General features: G+C 38.6%; 1 protein-coding gene across 1 annotated transcript; it reads right to left on the bottom strand.

Moving 5' to 3' along the window:
• Positions 1-2101: 2101 nt before the first annotated feature.
• prr15la (proline rich 15 like a) lies at positions 2102-8577 on the bottom strand. The gene is made up of 2 exons (XM_017483554.3): positions 8291-8577; positions 2102-3564 (listed from the first exon to the last, which is right to left on the bottom strand). The coding sequence occupies exon 2, from the start codon at positions 3543-3545 to the stop codon at positions 3207-3209; it is 339 nt and encodes a 112-aa protein (XP_017339043.1). The 5' UTR covers positions 3546-3564; positions 8291-8577; the 3' UTR covers positions 2102-3206.
• Between the last annotated feature and the right edge of the window lie 8380 nt (positions 8578-16957).

The following is a 16957-nucleotide window of genomic DNA, read 5'->3' as shown; positions in this document are numbered from 1 at the left end:
CAATTCCTGTTACTTTTACAAAGCCCAAAACTGCAATAAACTTGTTTATTATTTACACATATTCCTGTGGGAGGCTTATTGATTTGATGTAAATTGGCATTCAGCCCTGTGTGTCCTATACGAAGTCTGGTAATTATTGACTCATCCTTTCTTCGTTATACAGAAGTCAACTCTCCTTTAAATAAGTAATAATTAATTAAACAATTCTGAAAGAAATGAAAATAAAAATATTTATTCTCTCCATTTCAACGAGTTGTTATCCAAAATAAATGGCCTCATAAATAGAAAACACATTACTCAAATTAATATTAACACATTAACTAAATTCTGAAGTTTAAATTAAGATTTCTTAAGTAATTGAATGTTATTAATTCATATTAAGTTACTGAATTCCTTAAAAAAAAAAAAAAAAAAAAAAAAAAAAAAACTCCTGTCAGGCTTCACATTCACTCACCTCAAACAAAAACAAAAACATTTGTACTTCATCATTGAACATCAAACTGGTAATATATAGGCCTAATATAAACTCTTTTTTTTGATGATATTAACATATCAACATTAACTGCAAATGAAATATAGTACTCTATAAATGTTTTTTTTCTGTGCAATATATACCTTTTTTGTCAACTTATTCTCATTTAAATCTTTAAATGGTGCACTGGCCCTTTAATTAAGCGAGCAGCGTGCGGGGCTGGGGGGATGTGGATTAGGGTAGGGTAAAATTAGACTAGACGCCGAAACACCTTTTTTTCTGTTTCGCTGCTGCTCATTTACGGTGTAAAATTTTTAGCAGTGCAGAGTTTTGTCGTCATTCCACACAAGACACATCATCTTTACACACAGCATGAACTCGATGTGTTTTCCCGCCCTCTTTTGATTGACAGGATGTAATCGGCCCTGGATCATCGAATGTTTTTAAACTGTAGGCCGTTTTTAATCTATAACCCTAACCCTAACCCTTGTAAATACTTTTTGTTCAGGGTTGTGGGTGTTCAGAACAGGTTTCTTATCAAAACAATACAACAACAAAAAAACCATGACTGAGTATATACACAACAACTCAACCTACAGCATTTGCGCATTATTTAACCTCTGCCCTTTCTCATTCATCTGGCAGTTGATAGCATAGACATATTGAGAGGTGCTGAGTAATAATTACTATACAACCCCGCCCTCTTGCGGTCAGACCGTGTCACTACAGCCAAGACGCTATCTTCTATTTATATTTTCGTTTATAAATGTAATTTAAATAAATGATCAGTTGAATCGTATTGGTTATTGGGTAAAGGAAATACCCTGTCAGATTTATTCAATGAAAAAGATAATTCAATGAAAAGACGCATGTATTCTCACTCATTTATATATATATATATATATATATATATATATATATATATATATATATATATATATATATATATATATATCATTCTGAATGTAATGCATTCAAATGTACTTCAAATTATTTACATATACAAATACAACCAGCTCTTCACACCCATATTGTAAAAGTCCATCCATCCATCCATCCATCCATCCATCCATCTTCAACCGCTTACTCCTTTTCAGGGTCACAGGGAACCTGGAGCCTATCCCAGGGAGCATCGGGCACAATGCGGGGTACACCCTGGACAGGGTGCCAGTCCATTGCAGGGCAAACAATCATCCACACATTCACAAACCCATTCATACACTACGGACACTTTAGACACGCCAATCAGCCTATCATGCATGTCTTTGGATTGGGGGAGGAAACCGGAGTACCCGGAGGAAACTTGCTAACTACTAATCCACCGTGCGCCCTAGTAGGAATTATTCACACTCAAATTTAGTTCCATAATAATAATAAATAAAATCTCAGTTAGGGAAAATGTCAGAGACATTCCCAGGCTTAAGTCAGACTAAATTCTTAATAATGATCTGTGCTTATTATTTGTTTGTTTGTTTGTTTGTTTGTTTGTTTGTTTTAAAAAATCAAATATGTATTGTGATTGTGAGGACATTTCTCTCTCTCTCTCTCTCTCTCTCTCTCTCTCTCACACACACACGCACACACACACACACACACACACACACACACAGATTACAAAGGAACACAAAATATTGGAAAAAGTTTTTTTTATTATTAAATATTATAATATTATATTAAAACATTTTTCTTTGGATAGTATTTTAAAATCGTATTATGCTAAAATCAAATAAAATCTTTGCTGTAAAAACATTTTTACAGTTTCATTAAAACATGAGTAATTCAATAGTATATTCATAGGGTAGTTCAGTAAACAAATACAGTTTAAAACACAGAAAGATATTCAGCAAAGTGGCAGGTGATGTACAGGGAAGGAAGAAATGTAACTCTGATCATAAGGCACTGAGGTTATTACACCTGGACTTTACAAAAAAAAAAATTAAAAAGGAAATATTAAAAAAAAAAATAAAAATAAAAAAGCATAAAAAAACACACCTTATGTGTTCTCTGAAATAAATGGAAGTGAAATAATTGCACCATGCAAACTGCTTATTCCTCTTTGCATAATTGTGCACGCTGATTAAACTGCAAATACTTCACTCTGTATTATTGTTATTATTATATTGTTATTATTATTATCTGTATTATTTGGACCAGAGGTCCAAAATTCAGTCAGAAATGTGAGAATGAACTGAATTATTATTAATTGTTCTACAGTAAACTGATAGCAATTTATTTCCAGCTGCTGGCTAGTACTGCCTGAATCTCAACACCACTGGAACAAAAAACCCAGCAACCATCCAACAATCAACAAGACTACAAAATTCAAACATATTGCTTTCAACAATAAAACCGAATGCACATGATGCATGACATACCCTAGAAACCACTTTGTCAGAAAGTAGCCAGCTTTCTAAGGTGGAACAGCTGAAGATCCAACTACAACTGAGCAGAATTAACTATAAGGACCATAGCACCATCAGACGTGTTTTCAATGTGATGATGCTGTATTGATGATTAAAAAAAAAATTCTATTGGACTATACAGAGAAACCATATTTTATCCCCTCTGGACAAATGCGATCAAGACTACTGAAGCAGAACCCTACTAAAACACAGTAAAATATTTTGCTTGATTTAGTTGATGCTTAAATGAATCCAGCATTCAAAAACTGTCTAAAATTTATTTGCATATGTATCTGAATAAATTCAAGGTTTACAGATTGACGTCCCAGCCTTCAGTTCCCTGTGCTCTGGTTCCCACTGCAAGTGTCTTGGTTGGGGAACAATTCCGGGTTTTCGGCTAATGTTGACCGGATGCGCTTTTTCTCCTTGAAGCGACCTGAGTTGGAGACTTTAACGTGTCGTCCTTTTGTGGCTGTTTTGTCCACAATGCGTTCAAGGCGAGCATTGAACTGGCTGTCGTCAGGTGTCCCGGTCGTACTGCTCATCCCGGGTGCTGTCTCTGCATTATTACTGTACTCTGGAGGTACCTCATACAACTCCTTGGCCTCGGATTTCTTCTTGCGGAGGAAGGTCAGCTTCCACCAGGCAGGGGCTGGCTCAGCCGTAGCCATGGCCAAGGAGAGATGAGCCCTGTGAAGAAGAAGAGAAAGTGGAGGAATGGACAGAGAGAGATAGAGAGAGAGGAAGTGAGAGGAAGTCAGACTTGTTAGTGGATGAATTGAGGAAACAGTTATTTGCTAGAAAGAAAGTGTAGTTGGAAGAAGTGGTTAGAAGGTTTTGCAAAACTTGCTTTAAAGATCATAACTGGACTATTTAGAATAATAAATTGCATGATGTGGTGGTGGGGGGCACAGTGCCTTAGGGGTTAGCACGTTTGCCTCACCCCTCCAGGGTTGGGGGCTTGAATCCTGCCTCCAGAACGTGTGCGCAGAGCCTGCATGCTCTAACCCGTGCTTCGGGGGTATCCTCTGGGTTCACCAGTTTCCTCCCCCAGTCCAAAAAAATGTGCTGTAGGCTGATTGGTATTTCCAAATTACCCATATTGTGTCAGTGTGTGTTGATTTGTACCCAGTGATGGGTTGGCACCTGGTCCAGGGTGTCCCCTGCCTTATGCCCCGAGATCCCTGGGATAGGCTTTAGGCTCCCCCACGACCCCATGTAGGATGTAGAAAATGGATGGATGATATATTGTTACCAAAAAAAAATGTCGTTAGAGCTACAGGGAAAGAAGGGAAGAATCTACATCTTTACAAGAAATCCAGCCTTCTTTTCTCCTGCTCTTAAATGGCCAGGATTTGCATACTGGAACATGATAGCCTCATTGATGTTATGTTATATGATATTATATTATGAAGTTTGGGGGGGACATGGTGGCTTAGTGGCTAGCATATATGCCCTACACCTCCAGGGCTGGGGGTTCGATTCCCACTGTGTGCCCAGTGTTCGCCAAGTACTCGCCCAGTATGCACCCAGTGTGTGCCCAGTGTGTACGGAGTTTGCATGTTCTTTGTTTCAGGGGCTTCCCCCGGGTACTCTGGATTTCATTCCCCAGTCCAAAGATCTGCATTGTAGGCTAATTGGCATCTCAAAATTGCCTATAGTGTGTGAATGTGTGTATGTGTGTGTGTGTGTGTGTGTGTGTGTGTGTGTGTGTGCGATTGTGCCCTGCGATGGGTTGGTACCTCATCCAGGTTGTCCCCTACCTTGTGCCCACTGGCAATTTTGTTCTCAAGTGACTGACTCACTGACTCAGATGCCTTTCTGATTCACAAGCCAAAACCAGCTACTGTTTATGGAAGTTAGCTATAAGGACACCATGGTGGTGTGCAAAGCTGTCATATGTAAGCTGAGATCTCAGAGGCTGAAGCTGATGTGGGTGACGGTGCTGTTGAATTTTTCATTGCAATTCAGACGGTGCCATATGGCAGAGCTATGCTATCTGGAGATCTCCAGTTACAGGACTCAAATGTCATAGCTACATGGTAAAACCAGGCTACATGCTAGCAGAATGCTAAGTGGCTTGATGGAACATAGTTGTTGGTATTTGCTTGGTGGCCTGTACTATAAACTGTAATACTGTAGCCTAGGCCTTTAACCTAAGGATAGTGCTGTAGTTTTCGATATATTTTATTGTATACTAATTTCTGTCACATCTGCGCACAAACTATATTAAAGAATATAAAATAGAGACATCCTGATCATTCTCGTGTATCTGTAGCAAAGATGGGAAAACGATAAACAGACAGAAAGTGAATCAGTACCCGATGGGTTACTGAATATTGTTGAATAGTTGGGTGTATGTGTGGTCTATACAATGACTCATCCTGCCCTTTGTAGTGGTTGCTTCTGCCTGCTTGTTATGTGAATAGGTTTCACAGAACATGGGCCAGGCTGGGTCAGTGGTTAATCATGTTACCAGAGGAGAGAGCTTGTTGCTGGGGAGTTTGTTAGGGCTATAATAAAAGCAGAGAGAAAAAAGCAAACACACTCTCGCACACATACACACAGAGATAAAGCTGCAGCATTGTACCTGTGTCTATTCAAAAAAAAAGGAGTGGACTTGCTATGGTTGGTTGCGCAGCAACAGAGTGGTGATTTCCAAACTGTATGCTAATATCCATGGTCTCTCTGGAGGCTTGGACTTTTGGCCTTTCATGTTTGGATACTGACAGAAACCAAAGGTGGAGCTCTTTCAAACCAGGAGCAAGTTATATTAGCTTTCATGAACATAAAAGCCAAGGTTTTCTCATGCAGTCTGTTTTTATTATCTCATCGAAATCACCAGAATTTCTACTGAGATTGTTTTCAGAGGGGAAATGAAGGTCAGCGTGTCCATGTGAATTTGTTTACCCAGACAATGTGTCTGTGAATCTTGGTTATCAGGCGAGTAAGAACTGGTTTATTATCAGTTTATTATCCATTTCATAAGATTGCATCATTCATATTTCACTTAAGTCAGACATTTCAACATTTCCATATATTTTCATGATCAGGTTTTTAGTTATTGAAATGTTTTGCTTTGTTTTATTTCTTACATTAGCATGGCTGGTTTAGTCCAAATATCGCCAAATTCTTCATTTTCTTTTAGATAATTATTCTAGCTCTCAAATGATTTATTTGGGACCGTCCATCATGGCCCAGTTTATTAAGACTGCAGAGCTTCTGTTGGACATTGCTGATATCAATAATGAAATATATATTTCTGGGTGTTTATATATCAAGTTGACATTTTGTGAATATGTGTATGGGATTATAATGAGAGGACATTGAGAGCACTATGTTGTGCCACAACTATAGCATATTCAATATTGGTAGACGCTGTATCCTGATACGGTTTCGAAGATCACACATAATAAATAACATATTAGTTTTGGTCAAGATAATGTGATCAACAGGAATATATAAAAATAAGCTTTATCGTAGATACTGTGAGATCTCAAGTGAATTTTCACCCATCCTGCCAGTCTTACTGATTATTTAGACCAATGATAGATACATTAACAAGAATAACATTTCTAACAAACCTCTGTTCATGTCTGAGTTTTCCTTTCAGTTGCTTTCTAGTGTTTTGGTTTGTGGAATTAAGAAAGCAAAGGCCTACACAACATGCAGATATAGCATATATGCAGATACAATATACCGTATATACAGACCCCCCACCCCCACCCCCACACACTACACCTGACTTGTTTCCAATCAGATCCCGAGGGTATGTTCTCTCAGAAAAAAACTGCTGACCTTGAATCAAATGGGGCCTTTAATACTAAATTAATGCAGGCATAAAGCCTTGCTAGATCAGCAGTTCAGTTGCTCTCGTACAATATGAGCAACACAAAAGTGAAAAGTGAGTTCTTGGTGTCTGTAACACTATAACATCGGTGTTGCATAGACAGGTGTAAAGATTACTGTTGCCTACTTCAGATTAAGAATTAGGAATGTGACCGTGAAACATGGGGAAATTGCGATTTCATTCAATTGTTCTGATAAAAGATTACGATAACAGACTATTGCTTCCGTGCTCCAGTTTCGATGGCATTATACCTTCTAATCGCTCTTTCTGATCTAGCTAATCATGCAAATCCAATAGAAACAGGGCTGCTCAGGGTGCACAGCCATCTTGCACTACTCTATAAACTTTACTGCATGTGCACCAACAATAACGTGTAACTACTGTACAATGCTGTCTCTGTATTATTAATGTATCGGCTATCATAAAAATGGTCTTTGGTAATATATACTTAAAAAAAGAGTGCCTGCTGGATGATAAAGAGTTTCTGTATTGAATAGCATAATCCTTCCTTTTGCTAGAGGTTCAGGTTTAAAATGAATTGAGAACTGGCTTCACGTAGGCCGGAAAGACAATAATTATCTAATAATTCATTATTAGAGCTAATCTAAATCTGGGTTCAGTAAAGAGGTTAAAGCATTGAAAAAGGTACCCTTTTGCACAAGTCTATAAACATGTAGGCTTTCTTCTGTTCAATTCTTATCTCAGGAGACATATTCCTACTGTAAATATTTACTAAATGTGGGGCAGGAGAAAGAGATTGCTCAGGACTGCAGTGAAAAGTTAGAGTTTAGAGGAGATCAAAAGCAGGCTTGTTGACCAGCATAATGGCACAGAGAAGATTTACCTCTTATTTGAATATGAATCGTTGGCTAGGGTTTGGGATGGGAATGAAACTCGGGGCTAAAGCAGGATTATATTTAGCTTGTTTCTGCAAAGAATCAGAGAACAAATGTGAATTTCTGTTTTTTTGTTCGAAGCTAGAATTATCCTTATGGTACGATTAAGCAGAACTTTTACAAATAATATATTTTTAAACAAAAAAAACAAACCTATCTAGCTTTGGATTTCATTTCCCATCCAAAACCACTGGGCATGGTGTGGACAGAAGGACAGGTCTCAACTGCCATACCGTTTGGTCTGTCAGACACAGATCTGTTTCCATTATTTCATTCATTAATTCTATTTGAATGACGTCATTGTAATTCACTTTGAAAACTGCTTGGTCACCATTTCAGGACGTGTAGGCCTTTCGGGAGTGATGGCTCCCAGTGTTCTATGCTGGTTAGTTAGAGTTAAAGACATACTCTGGGAGGTTAATGTGTGATCAAGGTGTCTCTTTGACCAAAGGTCGTCAGAGGACCAGCTCTTATGTCAGCATTATACTGTAGGCCTATCTTACATATCAAGAAAACGTAGTATCAGATCTATTATTTATTTGAACCTGGCCTATAATTGAAACAATATTATAATTAGCGCACACAAAAAAGGACAGTGGAGTGAATAATAATCTTGGGTTGAATGGGTTTCGGTGATGGATGCTTGCAAGTGCTTGAAAGTTTCTCTCACCTGTGCGAGTGAAAAGTGCGTCACAGAGGCTGTAGTCTTCCCTCCAGAGGTTACTGGCCTTTAGTTTAGTCCTCTCGATGCTATTTACAGTCCGATCCACTGACTGAGATCATTGCCCTGTGTTGATGACCTGAAACCTTTTTTTTTTCCTCACCTTTTCCTCTCCCTCTCTCTCTCTTAGTCTGTCAGGCGTCATGTACGTACACTTTTCTCTCTGACAACCAGGTGCAGCTTAACTAACAGGTGCACACTCCTCCCACTGTATCACAGACACACAGACACACACACACACACACACACACACACACACACACACACACACACACACACACACACACACACATACACACAATCATAGAAAGCAAGCTTAGGAGGCCACTCCTCCAACTTGTGCTTGAGTAAATAAGGTCATAGTGATAACAAATGAAGACAGAACTACACAAAAACTAAACGAGTCAGATCTGTACCTAAATATACACTCAGTATGCCTGTTCCACCTGCACAAGGACATTTAATTTCATTAATATGGCATATAAACAGGTGCAGGTCTGTGTTCAACAGTCTACATACTTATCCACATTGAATTAACATAGAACAATAATCACTAATAAGTTCCATCTGTCCTTACAACCACACTGATTATATTCCACAAATCCAATATAAATGCCATATTTGATCAATTCTATTATCAGCTTTTATTAAAAGAACTTAGGTCTGTCCAGCAGAGGGCAGACTCTCATTCACACACCACCTGCTCAACCCATACAGAGGTACAGCTTCCAGTGCTGGCACACATCTCTGGCATGAGAACAGATAGGGTAAAATTGGTCAGTGACCAGTGACCCGGCTAGCGCCTGTAGTCAGAGTGAAGTCATTAAGCAGTGGGTCTTCTCTGTTGTAGTCGGCTTTGGCCAGCCAGTGACTAACAAACTCCCGAGCTCACGCAGTGCCTGAATGCAGACTGTATGATTACCCTTAATGCTAAGCAGTAGCCAAAATTCTCACTCATATAAAAGCACTATTACTGTAATAAAATAGTGACTAAAGTAAACATGGTCCTCCAAATAACTCTCTCTAGGAGTAGGTGTATGCGAGTATCTTGCTATAAAAATAGATCAGGTGTGCAGTTCAGAACAAGCAATAGTGATGAGTATTGTAATGATATCAAAACTATTCAATGCAGATAAATGAAGACAACAATGATTTAAACTGCTACCTATGTGCAATGGCTTAGCATTAGTCTTTTCATAGGTTTGGGCCATAAAATGTTTTAAAACTTGCATTCAAAGTGAATTAATTTAATTGATTTCAGTCTAATTTACTAATTGATTTCATTCTAATGAACTTACTAGCCTATTTAGTACTAACTAGCACTATTTAGCATGTAACGGCATGCCACCACAGACAGAGAGGACACAGATTTTTAAATCACGGATAGTGAAAATTGTCAGGTTCTAATACCAAGAAAAGCCATATCATAGATTTATGAAAAAAACAAAAAAAATTTAAAAAAAAAAAAAAAAAAAAAAAGAAACAAAAAGAAAAATTCAGACTCATTTTTATTTACTGAGAGTAATCAACATGTACATGTATATATATATATATATATATATCATTAAATTTCCTGAACACATGGGTAGGCCAAATCCCAAATGGTTTCCTATTCACTATATTATGATATACTGTACATATTCTTATAAATCAGCAATTTTCAGCAATTTTTTCAAAGAATATTTCTTTATATTTCTACTCCTACATATTTTATTTAAATTTATTTATATTATTATGTAATTTCTTGCCCAAACACAGTTTCTAAAGAATGTCTATTTTTATTTTATTACTAGTATGTCTCTATAATCTATCTATCTATCTATCTATCTATCTATCTATCTATCTATCTCTCTATCTATCTATCTATCTATCTATCTATCTATCTCTCTATCTATCTATCTACTGTTTTATTCAACTGGCGCAAGAATTTCCTTTGGGATCCATAAAGTTGATCTTACAAGATCAAAATAAATAATTAAATAAATAAAGTAGGTAAATACTATTTATCAGGCTATACTGAAAAAAAGGGAAATACTTGGCAGCTGTAGTTTCCAGCAGAATGCATGTCACATCTTTTCATTGAAAATTGTGATATAAATAACAAACAATTTTACAGTTTAGCATGTTATTTTCCACTTCTGTTGCTGCATCATGGTCCCATACTTGCAAATTCATAACAATTTACATGACTCAAATTGTAATGTAAATGATTAGGGGAAGGGTTAAGTGTTTGAAACTCTTCTTACAACAGCATTCATATGAAATCAGACAAAACTCAACACATAGCTATTGCTAATTTGTACAAATTTCTCATGAGATCAGGGTGGATGTTGAGAAGTGGAAGCTCAGCAGTAGTGATTCTGTGGTGTGCCACTTCAAATCACAGAGACGCCAAAAAGCTACATTTACCAGACATTATTGTCCGTCAACTACACCACTAGACACTTAAACTGAATTCTGGATTACTTGGAAGTTACTTTGATATGCTATGTAAATAAGTGGAATGACAAACTAAGTCTAAAGGGTTTCATCAACTCTCTGGCTGATTTGCACAGCCAGCCCACAGCCTGAAGGCAGTTTGGCCACTGAGGTCTGGCACTCGGCTTCTAGCCAGGAAAAGAATAAGATGGGGAAATGTGGCCCATAAAGGGCGACTTTTTTTTTTTTATCTGCTCAGACATCTGTCTTTTCCAAGTTGTTAATCACGTTTTGGCATATTACTCCATTTGGAAATGAAATGAGAAATGATGTAGCTATTCAGCACTATTAGCACTGTGGAAAGATCAGTACAGGCATTATTGGGGTTTGTATGCCACCTTGTGGCAACACCGAGCTATACACCATAGAGAAATTTCCCCTCTTTGTCTTGAAAGACAAGCAGGTCTCTTGACATGATGCTCCCTTCAGCCACAAGGTGGCATTTCCATTTACCAACAGAACATCAGTTTCCTGGGGGGGGGGCGGTGTAAGATACTGAAGGTAGATGGAGATGGTTTACAAGAGACTGACAACTGAATATCCAGGAAAATACTGTGTGAATTTTCCATATGTTCTTCTTCTTTCTCAAAACTCTTTTTTTTCTACACCATTGTTATCACAAACTAAGAAATGCCACACACACACACACACACACACACACACACACACACACACACACACACACACACACACACACACTACCTAGGATCATGCTAGGTACTTGTTATTGAACGTGGCAGAGGAGGGACTGACAGTGGTGGTGTCCATCAATCAACACTTCTCCTTGTCAAACACTCACCTCTCCCCATCACCTCTCTTTTCTCCATCTCCTTTAAAAACGGGAGAGAATAGAATCTTGCTCACATGTCCTTCAACACGATATCATATGGCCAAACCAAAAAAAAAGAACCCACTATTTTCCACTCTGTGAGGCTCGGCTTCAAACCTCTCACCACTTACATTTGCTCAGGTCAATTTGTCAAACTGAAATCCAATACATCTCTGTTCAGGCCTTTTGCCAAGGTGGACAGAGTTCCCTTCCCTTGATTTCACAGCAGTGAGAATATACTGACATGGAGATTAAAGAAAAGGGACAATTAATATACAAGAAATAGTCAGGTTAATTATTAATATTAATATGGTGACAAGATGTCTTCTTTTGTAGGGCTTAAAATATCATGTCTGGGATGTAGAAATTTCTTAAATTGTCTAGGATTTTACTTTCCTTACTAAACAGTCTCTAGAAATAAGCTTGAAAATTTACCAATAAGTTTAAAATACCTGGGTTCTTTTCCAGGATGCAGCTAGAAAAAGGTGAAAAGCAGGCAACAACGGGGAGTCTGTGTGGGTTTTTATTAGTAAATTAAGGTCACCTTAAATATTAGTTTAATGCTCAAATTCTGGTAGGTGTATGGTGTAGTAAAAGCAGCAGTACAGTTTTCTTTACTAATTAGTTTAATCAATAATGTGGTGTTAGCTTGTGTTGTGTTCACTTTCATTCAAAGAACCAAGTCACACATTCCTTTACTCAGCAAATAAAATCTACATGTTTGTCCAAAGCCAATCCTGTTTCATTATATGTGGTTTTGCAATTTTGCAATTATTTTCAAAAGCATGGATAATATCCATAGCACTCATGGTACTCCACAAGTGTCTGAATGATGTACCCTAACAGATGCTGAATCAAAATATGTACTTAAAATGTATTACTACTTATACTATCTAATAACTTAATGCAAAAAAAAATACAAATGTAATATATACAGAATAAATGACATTAAAAAGTGCAAGTAATATAAACAATAGTGCTGGATTGGGTTCAGTACTTCCTGATGTTATCTATAGCTAACATTTTTAAGCCTCTAAATTCATTCACAGCTTACCAAATAGTGCACTATTTTGTCTGGTTTCTCTTAGCTAAATTGATTGTCTGTCATAACCCATGCTAAGAGCCCTCCTACTCAGTTTCAGTTTCATGGTGCATGATGGGACAGATTAGTGTTAAAGTGTCCATTGCTACACATTTCTTTTGTTTGATAGAACAAAATATTTAAAATGTTTCATTTGTTCCTATTTCACAGTATGAACACAGTAGAGAGTTATGCATTACATTATATTTTACATTTATGGCATTTGGCAGACGACGTTATCCAGAGTGACTTACATTTACCTCATTTATACAACTGAGCAATTGAGGGTTAAGGGCCTTGCCCAAGGGCCCAACAGTGGTAGCTTGGCAGTGCTGGGGCTTGAACCTTGACCTTCTGATCAGTAACCCAGAGCCTTATAAATATATAAAATAAATCAAATAAAATAAGATAAAATTTAAACAAAAGCTTTTATTTACAAGGTAATTACAATCTATTATTTGTCTAAGTTTCCACTGACAGAGCACACTGGGTACAAGGTTATTATTATTTATAATCACCACTTATTTTGGAGTTATTGAAGTTTGGACTTAACCCATTCAATTCAAGTAACCAGCCAAAGCAATTAATAACAATAAGAACTCAATAATAAATATCACTTTGATAATGGTAGGCTGTGGTTTCCACTGCTGTAACTAAATGTAAAACATGCTATGCTTCATGGACCCCTTGAGGTCCATGGACCCCACTTTGAGAAACACTGCCTTAAATCTTTTAAGGCACACTCTAGCTACATACATTTCTGGGGGCATGGTGGCTTAGTGGTTAGCGCGTTTTAGTGGTTAGCACATCTCCAGGGCTGGGGGTTGGGCTCCCCCCTCCACCTTGTGAGGGGAGAGTTTGCATGTTCTCCCCATGCTTCAGAGGTTTTTTCCGTGTACTCCAGTTTCTTCCCCCAGTCCAAAGACATGCACTGTAGGCTGATTGGCATGTCCAAATTGTCCGTCTTGTGTCCCGGGTTACCTGTGTTAGGCTCCAGACTCCCCTGCGACCCTGTGTATCATAAGCGGTATGGAGGATGGATGGATATGGATATTGCTACATTTTTAGGTCAAAGATACATATTCAAAGGTACAAAAGAAAATAGTAGGCCTACCACCTCAGTGACAAGGAAAGGAGAGTAGTATGTAGGTGACTCTAAAATAATCTAGAATAGTAGTAGCCTATGTAAGTGTGAGTGTAGAGACTTTAGCAGAAATGACTAAAGGGATAAGGCTAATTAGAGCCACGGCTCTGCCTGGTTATTTATTGTCCTGAAGTTTGCTGTTGTTTCGAGGAACTTGCTCAATCGCCCGGACCGCACCTCGGGCTCATTTCACAAGATCTGCCGCCTCGAAAAGGGTTAAAATCGAGCGGCAGCCATCACTTTAATCATAATCAACGCGCCTAAAGAGGAGTAATGGACGGCGCGCGCTCTGCTCCGCCCCAGATTAGAAGCTCATTTGCATAACGCCTTTCTTCACGCGCTTCTCCCCGGACTCAGGCAGGCGTGGCCCGCGGGCCGCCGTGACTAATGGCCGCTCGCGCAGCGTTCAGTCCGCGCGCCACACGGCCCGGCGCGAGAGGCACTGATTGATGGCCTGACGGGGGAAATAGTGCAGAACTTTTTTTTTTTTTAATGGGAGTGCAAGAGGTGTTTAAAAACCGGCGTAATGGAGAAATATGAAGCCGTAAAGGAACGGCAGAAGAGGAGAGGACAAGCAAGAAGGGCTGGGAGACAAGTGTGTGTGTGTGTGTGTGTGTGTGTGTGAGAGAGAGAGAGAGAGAGAGAGAGAGAGAGAGAGAGCATGTTTTTATATCTTGGTGGACAGTTTTGACCTAGTTGTTTGGTTAATAAGATTGAGTTCAGGGTTAGATTTGGGTGTAAGCAGAGCATTAATTACACTCTCAGGGGGAAAAAACATACAAAACTGTACCCTTCCTTGTCCCTGAGGTGGTACACTTTAACTTGTGTACCTTTAATATGTATTTTCCCACATGGAAACATGTACATGGAGTGCCTTTAAAAGTATTTAAGTTACACAAGTGGACCGTAATTACCTTTTAGAGTAAGCTTTAAAGGTACACCATGTGCACCCTTAGGTAAAAGATATATACTAAATAGACAAAAGGCAAACAGTGTATGCTTTAGGGTACCACCCTAACGAAAAGGAAAGATACAGTCTATTAATTATGCCAATGGGATGTCCCCACAAGGATAGTAAGACTAACGAGTGTGTATGTGTGTGTACTACGAGACAGGGAGAAAGAGGGCACCTGGGAGTGGATTGTGAGTTAACTACTCTCCTACCTTCTGCGTGATGCCATGCTACCGTCTCATCTGAGTCTGCACTTTCACACCAATCCATCAAGCGTCATCATTCTCATCGTCATCATCATTATCATTGTCATTTGTTTTACCACATGCAACTGTAGACTTAATGGTCATAGAAGAATCCACCTGAGCTATTTGGCATTCTCAGCAGATCCCTGTCTCTGGGTTATACAAGGTGTCTGCTGGCACTACAGCCTTTCATATTATTCCAGAAATGAACATCTTGTTTTACAGTGTGACTTAATCAGTCCTCCGGGGTCTATAGAACAAGACGGGGGTTGTGTTTCTGAATGAGCCGCAGTCCGTATGGGCCGGCATGTTTGCCCCAGCAATTGTAAGTTTTCATCCTTCCTGTAAGCCTTGGTCAGCATTGCTGAGATATTCATCACTGAAATATGCACACCAATTTAATACACAAAGGAAACAGACAGAGGAGCATAGAAAACAAGGATGCCAATACTTTGACTCAGTCAGATTCTAGTGAATGTGATTTCTGTATCTGTTTCATGACACTTTAATTTTAATGGTCATATAAAGACTGTTTCAAACCATTTGAAAGCAATTTAAGGGCTACTGAGAAAAAAAAATCACCATCACCACACAGCCTTTATAATTTCATTGACATTTACCATAAACGTACCCTGCATACTGCGGTCATTCCCACATGCATGCATCTGCACCCCCACTTCCTTCGCCCACATCCACTTACACGCCGCTAGCACTATGTGTCCATGTACTGTACGTCCCTCGAGTGCACTTGAGTGTGTTTGTATGCAGATGAGTGTGTAATAAGGCGGAATAATGAATTCATTACATGCTATCTGACACCATTACCATAATAATGCCAAACACATACATCAGCGCGCCTTCAGCTGCACACCCCACCTCGCTTAGCTGGACACATGAATCATGTGACACACCAGACCAGAACGGAAAAAAAAAACGGGAGAGGGCTAGTCGTACCTCATCTTACACTTTCTGGTGTAATGGAGAGAGGTTTGGAGAAAGCAGTTTCATTCAATACATTTTTGCTGATTTTTTGTGTTTTTTTTTTGTGAATATTTACTATGTTTGTATTTACATTTACAACATTCAGCAGACACAACTTTCCAGAGTGACATACAGAAGTATACGTATGATACGAGTACAATGAGCAAGAAAAATGGTACAAGTTGTTTTTTTGTTGTTGTTTTTTTTGTTTTTTTTTTAAAAATTGTGCTCATTTAAGTGCTTATTGAAGAGGTACTATAGGTGTTCCTGCTGTGTCATTATTAGAATGATTACAAACCCTTCCAAAGACAAATATATTCTACTGATGAACCATAATTGGATAACAAAAGTGTGGACCACACACACACCTCCGACATGAGCCATAGTACATAAGCCTCAACGGGAACCTTCATATGTCGAGATAGATAGCAGACATTAGGAGGAGGAATGGTGTAGATTTTTCCTTGCCCCTCATCTTTCGTCAGTGCCGTTTAATAATTTGCTCACAGAATGACAGGGTTAACATCCTATCTGCGGTAGGCCTATCTCCTGTAAGTGGCCAAGATCTATTACAGCTATGAAAACACAGTATCACTCATTTATATTAAAACCCAGTGTCATCGGCTGCTGAACGATGCGTAATGTAATGCCTAACCGCCTTGCTGTATTGGTAGATGGAGGACAGAAAGAAATGATGCAAATGCAGTACATTTTGAAAACAATCATTTCAATTTACACAGCTAGGAGATGAACTGAGAGTGCAGTTCATTGTTCAGGATTCACACAGCGCTTCGGGGTGAGAAATTCGGATTAATAAAGTGAAATAAATGAGAATGACGGATGATGTTTGTCTGCGTTGTGTGCGTGCCATTTGTTTGTTTTAAAAAGACCACAGAAAGACTAGAC

The sequence above is a fragment of the Ictalurus punctatus genome, chromosome 2 (assembly GCF_001660625.3).
Source record: "Ictalurus punctatus breed USDA103 chromosome 2, Coco_2.0, whole genome shotgun sequence".
NCBI classification, from domain to species: Eukaryota; Metazoa; Chordata; class Actinopteri; order Siluriformes; family Ictaluridae; genus Ictalurus; species Ictalurus punctatus.
The sequence above is the reverse complement of the archived record's forward strand: the minus strand, read 5'-3'. Positions and strand labels throughout refer to the sequence as shown.

Bases quoted from the DNA above. Each gene is read 5' to 3' on its own strand.
- prr15la (XM_017483554.3), bottom strand. From the start codon at position 3,545: ATGGCTACGGCTGAGCCAGCCCCTGCCTGGTGGAAGCTGACCTTCCTC.